This window comes from Myxocyprinus asiaticus, chromosome 31 (genome assembly GCF_019703515.2).
Source record: "Myxocyprinus asiaticus isolate MX2 ecotype Aquarium Trade chromosome 31, UBuf_Myxa_2, whole genome shotgun sequence".
Classification (NCBI taxonomy): Eukaryota; Metazoa; Chordata; class Actinopteri; order Cypriniformes; family Catostomidae; genus Myxocyprinus; species Myxocyprinus asiaticus.
In genome coordinates, this window is record NC_059374.1 from 36,573,643 (window position 1) to 36,589,395 (window position 15,753).

The window sequence follows — 15,753 nt, forward strand, 5'->3', positions numbered from 1 at the left end:
TACAATCCTGTCTCGGAGGTCTGCAGACAATTCCTTGGACTTCATGGCTTGGTTTGTGCTCTGACATGCACTGTTAACTGTGGGACCTTATATAGACAGGTGTGTGCCTTTCCAAATCATGTCCAATCAACTGAATTTACCACAGGTGGGCTCCAATCAAGTTGTAGAAACATCAAGGATGATCAGTGGAAACATGATGCACCCGAGTTCAATTTTGAGTGTCATGGCAAAGGCTGTGAATACTTATGTACATGTGATTTTTTTCGTTTTTTATTTGTAATAAATTTGCAAAGATTTCAAACAAACTTCTTTCGTGTTGTCATTATGGGGTGTTGTTTGTAGAATTTTGAGGAAAATAATGAATTTAATCAATTTTGGAATAAGGCTGTAACATAACAAAATGTGGAAAAAGTGAAGCGCTGTGAATACTTTCCGGATGCACTGTATCCTTCAATATATCTTTGTGTTCCAGAGAAGGAAGAAAGCCATACGAGTTTGAGATGGCATGAGGGTAAGTAAATGAGAGATTTATCATTTTTTTTGGTGGAACGAAAATAACTAAGTGGTAATTAATCCAATACAAAAACAGTTTCACATTTTTTAATAAGGTACAACCCCTGGCAAAAAATACGGAATCACCACACTTAAAGGATGTTCACCCAGCTTTTTTCACTTTGTAGCAAATAAACAAATCACAGATACACAAAACAATTTTTCTTTATTAGCTGAACATTCTGACTTCGTGAAGCATCCCTCATACAAATTAAGTTACATTATTTTAATTAATGGCATATTTTTTTCCAGATCAAGTAGAGGAATTATGGAATCACTCAATGTTGAGGAAAACATTATGGAATCACCTTGTAATTTGCATTTCTAAAACAAATACCGGCAAATTAAAAAAATAAAAAAAGTCTAAAAATGCAAATTAGTCTGCAGTTAAAAGACAGTGCTTACAGACCTTAACGAGCTGATGGACTTGGCTAATCGAAAGGAAACATGGACCCAACAAGGGAGTTGTCAATTGAAACAAAGGATTATAAATCTCCTTCAAGAAGGAAATCCAACACGGAGTGTGCCGAAAGCAGTTGGTTGTTCCCAGTCAGCTGTGACTCAAATTTGGTGCAAGTATAAACAAAATGGCAAGGTTATAAAAGTAAAATATACAGGTAGACCAAGGAAGACGTCAAAGTGTCAGGATGAAAACTCAAAGCAATATGCCTTGAAAATAGAAAATGCACAACAAAACAAATGGGCGGAAACAGCCCATCATTTATGATATGGGGTTGCATGTCAGGTAAAGGACCAGGGGAGATGGCAGTCATTACCTCAACAGTCAGTGCACAGGTGTACATTGAAATTTTGGACACTTTTCTCATTCCATCAATAGAAAATAGGTTTGGTGACGAAGTCATTGTTCAAGATGATAATGCATCTTGCCACAGAGCAAAGAGTGTTAAAGCTTTTCTTCAGGAAAGACATATCAACTCAATGACATGGCCAGCAAACAGTCCGGATCTCAATCCGACTGAATTTATAGTGGAAATTGAAAAAATTGGTCCATGACAAGGCTCCATCCTGCAAAGCTGATCTGTCAACTGCTATTTGAGAAAGTTGGAACCAGCTTGGAGAATATTTTTTTCATTAGTGAAGTCTATGCCTCAAAGAATTCAGGTCGTCATAAAAGCCAGAGACGCAACAAAGTACTAATTGTGATTTTTATTTTTATTTTTTAATTTTTTTGATGATTCCATAATTGTTTCCTCAACATTCAGTGATTCCATAATTCTTTCCTCTACATGATCTGGAAAGAAATATGCCATTAATTAAAATAATGTAATTTAATTTGTTTGAGGGATGTTTCACGCAGCCAGAATGTTCAGCTATAAAACAAATATTGTTTTGTGTCATATCTGTGATTTTTTGTTTTATTTGCTACAAAGTAAAAAAGCTGGGTGAACATCCTCCAAGTGTGGTGATTCCATAATTGTTGCCAGGGGTTGTACTTAAAGGGGAAATTAGGGGGGCTCAGGGCAAAAATCTCACCAAAAATTACAAAAATGCTCCAGAAATACAAAATGTTGGGGTAAAGAAATGTTCTCAATTAATTCTTCTGTTTTTTATTTGTAACATCTTATATAGTTCTTAATATTATATTATAGTCCTAGTTTATACATATTATGGCATAAAAATGAGTTGATGTTGATTTAATTGCTTGGGTAAGAGGTAATACATTCTCAATCTTGAGAATTTGTTTTAATGAACTGATATAATTAATGTGTTTGACATATTAAGATGAGACACAGTTGCTCTGAAAAAATATGCCCTCATAAAAAGGTAAAAAATGCCTCTGATAAGTCCAGGGGGCAAATATTGCCCCATAATACAAAACTTAATATCTGACACTGGTTGCAATGTTACTTGACAACCATATACAATTAAACTGCTTCATGTTGTGCCCAACAAAACCCTTTAATATGTTCTTCTCAATTTGACTTGTTTGAAACACGTCCCACTCTGTATTTTCGCATTATTATGTAAAACAGTCCAGCTCATAACAGTTGTGTAGATATCTCTAATGAAGTGTAAACAGTACAGTGGAAACTAGGAATGCACTGTCGTGTAACTTACCGCAACCCTGTTCATCCGAACCATCAGAGCAGTCATTTTCGCGATCACACTCTGCATTCACTTTGTTTACACAGTCCTTGTTTTTACACTTGAAGGAGTAATCTGTGCAGACACCAACCGCTAAGGAGAGAAAGGAGGAACAAAGTTCAAAGAATTAAAATCAAGTTACACGAGAGAATTAAAACATCAAGCTCAAGTTTCTTTTCATCACCAAAGAGCTATGCTATGCCTTGCGACAATGCAAGAGCCAGCCGAACGATAAGGCCCATTGATTTGTGGGGAAAAGTCACTTTTCTCTGCTGAAGGATACAGATACAAATGAACAATTTTGAGCTGGAGTAAGTGGTGGTAAAGAAAGACTGCACAAAGTAGAAAAGACTAAAATATGTAATTTCACTATTTCAGTGCAAGCTTTAAAACATGACGTGATTTCTAGCACAACCAAATGGAATTGCAAAAAACCCCAAAATAAAACTGTATTTTAACTGGTTTCCCAAACACTCCTCGTCTTTCATTGGTTGGACTAAACAGATAGGCTCAACCAATGGCGTGAGTTTGGGGTAGAACTATGTTGCTGTACTGAGCTAGTTGGAATACTCAAACAAACAAGAGTAAAATCTTGATAGTGTCACAAAGCAACAAATGTAAATGCTTTTATGGGAAATTAACCTACAAAGTGTTTACAGTTATCTCTAAATATATATTTCAGGGATGGAGAAGTATTTTAACACAATATAAAAATAAAAAAAATACACATCAGCTTTTAAGCTATTGCTCAAAACGGTCTATTATGCATATTAAAAGCAGGTTAATTTTCACATTAATTAATGGCTCTGATGAAGATTTGAAAACAGCTCCTTAATCCTGTAAAGCCTGACATATGAAAGAATTGTCAGATTTTTTATATATATATATATATATGAAATTTTAGTACCATTAGACAAACAATAAAAAATAAATTGTTAAAAAAATAAATTTTGCACGTTTTTTTTTTTTTTTTTTAAAAAAGGTCATTATCCTCCTGAGGCCCAGCAATTCCTTTTTGTGTAGGACATTTGTTATTTAAGTTTTTCTTAGCCCATACATGCTACAGTGGTAAATCTTGGGGTATTATCAGAAGACTCCCTGGGCTTTTCAGAGATACCAAATATTTGAGTGTTTGGCCATGACAACTTCCTCTCCTTGGTCTATAAATATGGCTTGAAATGTAGCACAGTTTAATTCAGCACATCAAATACAATCTGAATAAAATATTTTTTCAATAAACAATTTTTATCATATGCATTTCATACACCAAACACTATATTGAAATTTAAAAAAGGGAAATTGTCAAACTTTTTTCACTGGGTCTCAGGAACTTATGGTAAGATGACATCATAAATTGTACTGTAAAATAATGAGATATTTATAATGACAGAGCAGGCTGCATATATGAAAATACACAGAAATATTAGTTCACACTTTAAATATATCTTATAAAATATATATGACAGAATTTTCAAAGCTCTGTGATTTTTGTTTTGTTTTGTTTGTTTGTTTTTTTGTGGTGGGCATGAATGTAATTGAATGTAATGGTGATTGAGAGATTTACCTAAAAAGCCTGTTGTATCATATTTGATACATGGTTTTCAAAAGAGATTTTAAAAATTTTAACCAAGCACAAGTTGCTTATATTCAGCAAATACTCAACAATATAATCATTACTGTCACTTTTACTTCATAAAATAAGCTGTCATTTATCCCAACATAAGAGTCACTTTTCACGCAAGTATGCCGCTATTTTAAACGGATCGATATAAACATTGAAAGCACTTTTTTCACAAATAATCACTAGCCGGTGCCATAAACATGTGAAACTTACATACCATAGGTTGTTTGGCTCGTCAGCTTGAACAGAGTGAAACAGGAGCCGTCAAACTCTGTGTATCATATTTGATACAAACGGCTTTATATGGTTAATGCTTTAAAAAAGCAGGTTGGATTTGAGCAGGTACGTAGCCAATGGACAGGCCTGATGGGCAAAGGCCCGCCCACTATGAAGAATAGGCCCACCCAGTAACGATGCAATTATTTTATTTAATAAAATATTGTTGTTTCACTGATTGATAATATAATAACACACAAAATTACAAAAGCTTAAATCCTGAAGCAAGAAATCGGTGTTAGCTAATTAGCAAGTTCTCTTGGCTGTCTCAGTCATTTCGTGCCTGGGAGTGTGTTTTTAACCATCTAGACAGTCATTCTTTTGCAGTAGTGTGTTAGAAAATCTGCCTTTTGACCAGCAGCGATGTTTAAGCAAAATTCTATAAAATATTACTAATAAATAAATAAATGAAACAAAGAATGGAAGATTGAACTACCCTGGTTATTAAACACGCTACAAATGCTTTTGGCTTTAGACCCTGAGTGAAAGTCGTGCCCACTCACTTTTGCCAAGGCACAGACAAAAATAAAATTCTGCCTGCGCCACTGGATTTGAGGCTTCCACACATGTTTAAAGTGTTCACCTTTTCAGCATCTGTTCATTTACTCTTGATGACTAACTTCTTTCAGCTTTTACAGGTTAATAAATCTCAAGACTAGTTATGTAATAATTAAGCTGTGTAACGTCTATAACCCTATAGATCATTTTTACATTTTGGGTTTTGGAAGTAAACTATAGTAGGGTAAAGGAGGTCATTGGCTAATAGTGTTAAATGGGAAAAGAAAATCACTATTATGTTTCCACCACTTTCCAAAAGAGGAAAACTACAGAGAGATGGATAACGGAAGACAGAAGAGAGAAAAGTTTCCATATTTACCGTCACTCCCTCAGCAGTGCTAAATAGTTTGCTGGATTTGTATATTTTTTATTATTATCATCAATACAAGGTTAATATGACACAAAGTTGAGATCACGTCTCCTAAAAAAAAAGCTCCTAAATCACATCTAATTTTCCATAACTCATGTTGTCTGGAGTTCTTTAGTATACTGAAATTTCTTGGAAAGATATTTTTCAATGTTTTGTTGCAAAACAATCCAAAAACACTTTAAACAACTGTACAACCAACTGAAGAGATTACACATCTATCAGTCAGAGCCTCGTTGTCATTCACATCCAAATTCAAAGATGGCGCTGCTGTGAATAAGGTCTAGAAGGCAAGATTAAATCTACTCACATTCCTTGCAGGAGACCTCATCGCTGCCATCAGCACAGTCTTTTCTTCCATCGCATATAACGTCCTGTGGAATACAAGCGCCATCTTCACACCTTCCATAAGCCTTGCCGCAGTCTATTCAGATGAAACAAAAGTCAGAGAAAAAGGTTTTAAATCTGTCTTTCAATCAGGGGGCATAGGCACCAGGGGGGATGGGGGAGGTAACCCCCCAATAATCAAAACAAGCAAGTGCAACATCCCCATTATTTATACCACGATCAATGGAAAAATGCTTCACGCTTTACGTACTATATAATTACAACAACTACAGTAATTACTACATGTATAAACCTAATCCTAATTCTTGGGTATGTACACTGTAAATATACTGAAAGTAAAAAAAATTCAAAAGGTGCTATTCTAACTGCAAAAGGCAAGACACAGTAACTTCACATTTTATCAAAACTGAGTTCTAACCGAAATCAGGTCTCTTAGACTATGATCCATTCTGTGACTGATGGATTTGGCTAAAATATGCTCATATTAGAGGTCTGCTGCCCGACCTAAGCCTGACAGGACCTGAAAAACTGTCGGGTTTCGTGCTGGGCTCTGGTCAGCTTTTCAAGTGTAACTTCGGATTAGGTCTGGGTTTGTAATTACTGAAAAATGACACGCTCGACGAGATTTAGGGGAGAACTTTCCAGAAATGTTGCATTAAAAACTTGGACCATGTTATTTATTCTCAGCTGGAGATAAGATACTCGCCACAATCCTGCTCATCGCTGTTGTCTCCACAATCATCCCTCCTGTCACACACACTGTACGGAGGCCTACACAGGCCATTTTTACAAACAAACTGGTCGTCCTCACATTCTGGAACAAAATACACAGACATTAGTTGATGTGAACACTCCTATAAAGATTTTTTTCACATGCAAATAAACAGATATGAAGAGTTAACCCTTAAAGTCACCATGAATTCAAAATCTTATTTTTTTTTGGATGTTGCTGTATTTATTATAAACTACTTAACTGTGCATGTAAAAAATAAAAAATAAAAAAAATCAAAAAAATCTTTCATCAAAAACATTAAACTTGCCACCCCCACACCCAACTTCTCTTCTCTGCTGATGTATGTACTGCCACGAGGGCTAGTCAATAAGGTTGACCAATTGCCAGATGAGTTTCATCCCCCTCCTCATCTTAAAAGGCTCTCGCCTCATCGTAAGCAAAGACTGTGATGTGCCTGTCTGTTTGTGGGCTGGTTATGTAGTAATGTTGACAGTTAGAACATTATGTTCTCAAAACTTTTGAAAAGCTGGCCGGTACTGAGATCGCGTCTCAAGCTTTCACGTTAAGCAACTCTGACATGAGCAGCGTGGTGGAAAGGGTTGTGTGTGGCTGTAAACTAAAGCCTATTGGCTATTTTTAAAAATGGGACAAGTCATTCGAAATGTCCCGCCCCCAATTCCTGTTTCAGAATGAAATACATCAAAACAGCAAATCAAGCAGCGCTCATCAAGGCACTTCAGTGTGACTTAAAATTATTTATTTTTTTGTATCCTGGGGAATATAGACATTTAAGAGACTGGTGAGGGGCAGTGAGTGAGTGGGCCAAATTTCTGAGAAAAATATATAAATAAATAAAATTATTTTAAAGCTTATTAGAAGCTCTGGGCAATGTATTTTGGGAGACACAAACAGTAAAATTGACAAAAACTATATTAAGTTTTAATAATTTTTTAATTGTATTATTTGAGTCCCAATGTGTTGAAAAATAGGTATTTTTATGTCCCTGCTAATTTAAGGGTCAACTGCCTACTTATTGTCTAAATGGAACATAAAATCTGTCCTAATCCGTCTTCTCTTTCTTGTTCTGGGACGAAACTTACGGCAGTTCTTTTCGTCACTCATGTCCTCGCAGTCATTCCAGCCATCACAGTGCAGCTCTTTCTTGATACAGTAGCCTGAGGTGCAGGCAAACTGACCAGGACAAGCTGAAAAAAAAAAAAAAAGGAAAAACATGAACGGAAAAAGAAAAAGCAAGAACACAACACAAGGAGAAATGAGTTGAGTTATAATATCTGATCACTCAGATTAGGGCAATGAGATTGTCATTTAACATCATATTGAAACATTTTGCTTACGGTTTACAGGGTCATAGGCAGTGTAAGCAGCCCTGAATCCCTTATCTGTGTAGGATTCATCTGAATGGAACTTCACTTCTAAGGAGTTGGTTTGGCTAGAGAGCACTAGTCTACGTTTCTCCCCACAAAACCTTAGAGAAATGAGAGCAAGAAAAAAAAAAAAAAAAAAAAAAAAAAAAATGTTGAAAAACCAAACCAGTAATTTAACAAAAATAGTTACATTTACTTTGATTCAAAATTAAAGGGTGTTAAGGCTTATTTGTAAAATCTACTTTACATAAATGCTAACCAGAATAAAGTATAATAAATAAATAATAATAATAATAAAAAATAAAACTAAAATTCTGTCATCATTTACTTGGTTACAATACACAGATAACTTTCTTCTGTGGAACACAAAAGTTTAAAGAACAAGGAGTTTTGAAGATTGTCCATGCAGCTTTTTCCAATACAAAGAAAGCTTTTTAAATTAAAAAAGACAAATAGCATAAAAGCATCGAAAAAGCAGCAGATCTGAATATACAAGGTGAACGGGAAGATTCAGTAAATAACTTCAATTTCCATAAGTTCCTCATACAAAGCTGTTGTATAAATGAATAATATAGCATACAAACCATATGGACTATATTATGGTGTTTTTTTTATTATTATTTTTTTATTTAAAAATAAAATATATATATATGTTTTAGAGCTTGACAACGCATGGTCATGTGACCATGCACTGTCAAGTTCTAAAACATACCATAAGCTTTCTTTGTATTGGAAAACGCTGCATGGACAATCTTCAAAACTCCTTGCTCTTTAAACTTTTGTGTTCCACAGAAGAAAGTTATCTGTGTATTGTAACCATATGGTTTGTATGCTATATGTTTCATTGTATGGAAGAGCTGCATGAACAGTCCTCTACGGACCACAAAAGGATGCGTTTAACAGGTTTGGAATGACATGAGCAAGAGTAAATGAAGACAGAATTTACATATAACAATTAATTATCAGAATATCATAACATATTTGTCATGCTAAACAAAAAGGTTTCTCTGGCTGGCATGCAGGACAAATGCCAACTTACTTTCTACCTAGCACCTGTATGTAGTCCTTGTGACAGTTGCCAACATCCACATCTGGCTCCTTCACACGGAACATGGTGAACTCAACCTTTATCTTCTTGCCAAAAGGAACCTGAAGATAGAATCCGCACAGTGGTCCTCAGGCCAAAGTTTTCAGACAGGCACAATTCAACAAATCAACCAGTCGAAATACTTATTTACTTTCAAACTACACTGAAAAAAAATTACTAGTAAGAGTTAATTTTTTTTCCACAAGTTTTTCCAAGTAAATTAGAATAGTATATAATTAAGTAAAATCTTACTTTATGACATAATATTGATTAAATTACTCAAGTTAAATGAGTAAATTTAACTTTAACATTTCAGTTAATACAGTAACTTTTACTTAGAAAACTGATAAAACCTAAATAAAATTTAAATGAACATTTTATATGAACATTTCACATGTTTAATTACAGTGGTGTGAAAAAGTGTTTGCCCCCTTCCTGATTTCTTATATTTTTTGCATGTTTGTCACACTTAAATGTTTCAGATCATCAAACAAGTTTAAATATTAGTCAAAGATAACACAAGTAAACACAAAATGCAGTTTTTAAATGAAGGTTATTAAGGAAAAACAAAATCCAAACCTACATGGCCCTGTGTGAAAAAGTGTTTGCCCCACCTGTTAAAACATAACTTAACTGTGGTTTATCACACCTGAGTTCAATTTCTCTAGCCACACCCAGGCCTGATTACTGCCACACCTGTTCTCAATCAAGAAATCACTTAAATAGGACCTGCCTGACAAAGTGAAGTAGACCAAAAGATCTTCAAAAGCTAGACATCATGCCGAGCTCCAAAGAAATTCAGGAACAAATGAGAAAGTAAGTAATTGAGATCTATCAGTCTGGAAAAGGTAATAAAGCCATTTCTAAAGCTTTGGGACTCCAGAGAACCACAGTGAGAGCCATTATCCACAAATGGCGAAAAAAATGGAACAGTGGTGAACCTTCCCAGGAGTGGCCGGCCGACCAAAATTACCCCAAGAGCGCAGCGACGACTCATCCAAAAGGTCACAAAAGACCCCACAACAACATCCAAAGAACTGCAGGCCTCACTTGCCTCAGTTAAGGTCAGTGTTCATGACTCCACCATAAGAAAGAGACTGGGCAAAAATGGCCTGCATGGCAGAGTTCCAAGATGAAAACCAATGCTGAGCAAAAAGAACATTAAGGCTCATCTCATTTTTGCCAGAAAACATCTTGATGATCCCCAAGACTTTTGGGAAAATACTCTGTGGACTGACGAGACAAAAGTTGAACTTTTTGGAAGGTGTGTGTCCCATTACATCTGGCGTAAAAGTAACACCGCATTTCAGAAAAAGAACATCATACCAACAGTAAAATATGATGGTGGTAGTGTGATGGTCTGGGGCTGTTTTGCTGCTTCAGGACCTGGAAGACTTGCTGTGATAAATGGAACCATGAATTCTGCTGTCTACCAAAAAATCCTGAAGGAGAATGTCCGGCCATCTGTTCGTGACCTCAAGCTGAAGCAGACTTGGGTTCTGCAGCAGGACAATGATCCAAAACACACAGCAAGTCCACCTCTGAATGGCTGAAGAAAAACAAAATGAAGACTTTGGAGTGGCCTAGTCAAAGTCCTGACCTGAATCCTATTGAGATGCTGTGGCATGACCTTAAAGGCAGTTCATGCTCAAACCCTCCAATGTGGCTGAATTACAACAATTCTGCAAAGTTGAGTGGGCCAAAATTCCTCCACAGCACTGTAAAAGACTCATTGCAAGTTATTACAAACGCTTGATTGCAGTTGTTGCTGCTAAGGGTGGCCCAACCAGTTATTAGGTTTAGGGGGCAATCACTTTTTCACACAGGGCCATGTAGGTTTGGATTTTGTTTTCCCTTAATAATAACAACCTTCATTTAAAAACTGCATTTTGCGTTTACTTGTGTTATCTTTGACTAATATTTAAACTTGTTTGATGATCTGAAACATTGAAGTGTGACAAACATGCAAAAAAATAAGAAATCAGGAAGGGGGCAAACACTTTTTCACACCACTGTATGTACCACAGGGAAGCTTACTGCATGCTATGTAGTCTATTAAACAACATCACCCTGCATTACTAGCAATAGAAACAATACATAAATCTGTGCACGCAGACCACAACACTTGGTGCACAAAACACGATGACAGTAACAATCAGATTTTTTTTTCTTTTTTTGGGGGGGGGGGTCATGAATGGTTAATTTTGAGTAGAATGAACTTCAGACTCACAAAACAAGACGTTACCAAGCGTAACAACAAAATCAGCAATAAAAACTGTGCAAATAAACTTGCAAACAGTAAAATCATGCAAGCTCAATTATTCAAGCCCAGTGCATGCTGGGAAAACCAGATTCGAAAAGTCAAATTTACCAGTGAAATTTACTTAAATAAATATGACAAGGTTTTCTACTTTAGGATCGATACAAGATGATGTATTGTAAAGATAAACAATTATAAATAATATTTACCTATAAGCTAGAGCATTCATTTTTACATGTTTGAATTGAGTACAAAAGAATTAACTTAATATTTTCAAGTTTACTTTAACTTATTCAATTTAGAAAGAAATTAATCTTTTCTGCTATATTTACTTCACCACAAAAATTTTTTGTGTACGAGTTATCTGTTTCTATCCAAAGAAAAGTGAAAGACTCTCGAGGTTTACATTGATGTGCCAGCTGCAGTCCACCAAGGGAGGATAGAAACTAGGAAAATGAGGAGAGATGAAGTTTCCAGTGGGAGTAGTCAGATGCACTCCACAGCTTTCAGCTAGAAATATAAAAATGGGGAAAACGAAACATATTAAAAAAATGACATTGAGCACTTTTCAGTGCAATTTACAATTCTGTATAGCAAGTATAGCTGAATAAATAGGCTCATCAACTTTAAAATGGAAGGAGAAAATGTTTTAAAGGCTGATGTCAAAGGCTGTGTATCCAATCAAACCATGATATTTTGAGTGCAAGTTCATCTTTCACTTGTTATAAGCTAGACAAATTAGGCAGAGGACAACATAGAAAGGTTGCCAAATATCCTCTCATCTACGAAAACCATGAACAAAACTATGCAAGTTCAAGAAAATTTAAGTAAAACCAATTAAGAACCACTGAGCTAAAACACACTACAGGTTTTACCAGTAATAGTGGGAATGGCTGTGTAAGTAGCTTTGAATCCTGTCCTCCGAACCTCATCTGTGATCAGATTGATAAGCATGATGTTACCAGAGGAAACCACTTCTAGAGGATTTGTAGGGGGACGAAGTCCACACTGTCTGTATTGGAAGGATGCTACAGTTAAAAGTGTGGCATCGGTACATGAGAGTGCTTTATTATTCTGAACCCGTGTCTTTCACATTACAAAATAAAGAGTCTGATTAATTAACAGTTAATAATTATGAGAGGGGCATACAGTATGCATAAAAGTAACACGTTTTCCAGGTAATTGTACAATACATTGCCTTTGATTTTCACAGAAGATACGTATGGGATAATCCATAGCTAGGACCGCGTTAAAACGATTTTAAATGCACGCAGTGGAGGCGAAGAACCACACGACGTGAAGCAGAGGTTGTTGCCTTCACGAAGTGCATTTAAAATAGTTTAATGCACACTTAGCCGTGGATTATCCTGTTTATACCATGGTCACTTGCTAGTACTGAATAGTTAAAGCTTTCTTTAATTAATGCATGCAAATTTTGACTTGAATAAAAAATAACCGTTAACTTTATCTACAGGTTGCTAGATCTAGAATTCTGCCCGTTCTAAATCAGACACAGAGATAAATTATTGCGGTAATATAGTTTTTGGAGAATTGGCACCCTTTAAAACCTGTGAATTTAAATACTCAGTCCAGAAATAATAATAGCCACATAATGTAGAAGGGTTGGCACTCCTAAGAACATGTGAAAATAACAACGAATAGGAATTGAATATTACATTGAGGAAAAAGCACCGTTGCTTACGTGACAGTTGTAAAAGTTGCACTAACTGTTCAAGATGAGGAGAAAATCATCCAAAATTATATAATCCTGCAGACTTTGACCTTTGAGACATCCAGAGGGTATCCATTAAGGCTGCACGACTGACTGAATTAAGAATAAAATTGCGATTTGTCATCGCTCAATTTCAAAACAGCAACATGCTGTGCATTATGAATCAATCTCCATTCAGAGCTTCAGTCAGTGATGTGTGATCACAGGGCGCCCTCTAGCGGTTCTAGGCGCACATGTTGAGTAGGACAGCTATTTTTGATGAATATTTACAAATATATATATCATCTTGCCAGACAGCGAATGACACATTTGATGGGTCCCGGTTACCTTCTCCACCTCTATGCAAAAAAGTTGTCAAGCCATACTTTCCTAACAAACACTTTGAGAGTAATATGGGGCTGATGAACACAGTCGTCTTTTCCGTGATTCCTGTAGCTTTACAGTTGATTTAAAAACAACACTGCATGACTTGATGTTGTTTTATGATGCGATGGTTAATTCCAGCTCCGGAGTTCATTCGAACAGAGGCATTAAACTCTCGCAATGTGTCATTACAGGGAAAGCAGAGAAGGCACAATAATATAGAACAGTGTTCAAAACTGACTGGAACTAGCTGTGCATTCAACAGTTTGAACTGCACGCATTCCAGCCTATCAGAATCAAGTATTAGAACAGACCATGGTATAACAAGTTAATTCATTAGGTATCATGAACTAATAATGAACAATGTTTTTGTTATAAAAAAAAAATAAATAAAAAAAAAAGTTAATTTGTTAAAAACTATTGTTCAAGGGGGTCTGGTAGCGAGTAAAGACACTGACTACTGCACCTGGAGTCGCAAGTTCGAATCCAGGGCGTGCTGAGTGACTCCAGTCAGGTCTCCCAAGCAACCAAATTGGCCCGGTTGAGTAGGGGAGGGTAGTGTCACATGGGGTAACCTCCTCGTGGTCACTATAATGTGTGGTTCTCCCTCTCGGTGGGACGCATGGTGAGTACAAAGATGTACAAAGAACTACAAAAGCTTTTGCTCTGTTCTAATAATAAATAATTTCCATTGAACATGGATTGGATCTATAGAACACATTACAGGCCAAAATTTTAAAAGAGAGCCACAATAAAAGATAACATTTTTGTTTAAGTTCAAAACAATAAAATTTATATTTTTCATGTTTGTAATAGAACACTGCAATTTCATATCATGCATATGTTGGGCAATTCCGCAGAAATGTCAACCACATCATGGAAAAATAAAAAAGTTGCCAAAAGAACCAAAACTCCCTTTTAAGGTTTCTTGCTGTGTAATGGATAATGAAAAATGCGTAGGAAAAGGACGCAGCTTGCTTACACAATGCTGAATGAAGCGCTGACTGTAGTGCTGATTGCATTCTATTTTTAAACACAGCCTTTCAAGCTTTCGTAATCACGCAATATCAAATTGCAATTTCAATCTTAACTCAATCAATCGAGCAGCCTTAATGGATACCCTACCAATGTCCCAGAAGTCGAAGTTTGCTGCTGGTTCCAAAGCGTTTTGGATGGTTTTACCTCATCACGTATAGGTAAGTGCCACTCACAACTGTCACGTCTGTAACGACTTTTTCCTCAATGTGAGAACGAGGATGATTATAAATTAAACATTACAGTACATGTTATTAGGAGTGCCAACCCTTCTACATTCTGTTGCTATCATTATTTCTGGATTGTACATTTGAATTCAAGAGTTTACAAGGGTTTGATAATTCATTATAAATGAACCATCATGTTTTTCATATCAGCATTTTCATGCTTAATACTGATTTGCTGATGGTTTAAATTTGGTCAATAATTGGCCGATTAAAAAAAAAAAAAAAAAAAATATCGGCGGCCAATACATCAGTGCATCCCTAATAAAATGTTTATAAAATCTCATACTGAGCCAAAGAAATTAAATTCAATTAAATGAAAAGCGAACTGCACTTTCACCCATTTTGGCTCCAGAATATTGATATTTGCTTAATATTATTCTATAAATGTTATTCAAAGAATGGCCAAATCTGATCCAAAGTATCGAAGCATCTAGCTGCCAAAGGGAGCAGGAAGAAACTCCATTAAAATACCAAAAACATTTAATTATGACATCATTTACTTACCCTCATGTCATTTCAAACCTGTACAACTTTCTCCTGTGGAACAAAAAAGCAGATTTCAGGCAGAATGTTAGAGTGACAGCCTCTGCTACCTTTGCATAATTTTTTTTCCATGCAGTGAAAGTGAATGGTGACTGATGCGGTCATTCTGCCCAACATCTCCTTTTGTGTTCCAAGGAAGAAAGTGGGTCAAATGGATTTGGAAAAGCGTGAGTGTGTTTAAATGACTACCCTTCTAATGGCTTATTGCATTGCGCATATGGCAACACCAAGTGACACAGTGATGTTGCAGCATGTACAGTATGTTACAATAAAGTCTAATTACTGATGGCCGAATTTTAACAGTGAAAGCAGCACAAACTCACTTTGTGATGGCCTGAGAGCTGTCAGGAATGAGGGAGTTGTAGATGGCAACATAGTCATTGGCACAGTCATCCTCTACATGGAAAGTCTTGAACTTGACAAGGATGGCGTAGCCTTTAGGTGCACGGATCTGCCACTGGCATCGGGAGTGGGCTGGGTATCTGTTAGGGTGCCCAGGTGACGTAAACTCTTTGACAGTGGGTTCAGCCGCTAGACTGTAAAAGCATTGTTCTGAAAAC

The 15,753-nt window shown here is 36.1% G+C and overlaps 1 protein-coding gene across 2 annotated transcripts in view; it reads right to left on the minus strand.

Annotated features, from left to right (window-relative positions):
• Window positions 1-15,753, minus strand: part of LOC127422470 (suppressor of tumorigenicity 14 protein homolog) — a 52,880-nt gene that overhangs the window by 12,622 nt on the left and 24,505 nt on the right. For both annotated transcript variants that reach the window (XM_051666000.1, XM_051666001.1), the window contains exons 7-15: window positions 15,517-15,745; window positions 12,169-12,305; window positions 11,700-11,803; window positions 8,986-9,095; window positions 7,917-8,047; window positions 7,662-7,766; window positions 6,535-6,642; window positions 5,791-5,904; window positions 2,632-2,751 (exon numbers count right to left, since the gene is read on the minus strand). In XM_051666000.1, the coding sequence (XP_051521960.1) occupies window positions 2,632-2,751; window positions 5,791-5,904; window positions 6,535-6,642; window positions 7,662-7,766; window positions 7,917-8,047; window positions 8,986-9,095; window positions 11,700-11,803; window positions 12,169-12,305; window positions 15,517-15,745 (1,158 nt within the window). The remainder of the gene's footprint in view (window positions 1-2,631; window positions 2,752-5,790; window positions 5,905-6,534; window positions 6,643-7,661; window positions 7,767-7,916; window positions 8,048-8,985; window positions 9,096-11,699; window positions 11,804-12,168; window positions 12,306-15,516; window positions 15,746-15,753) is intronic.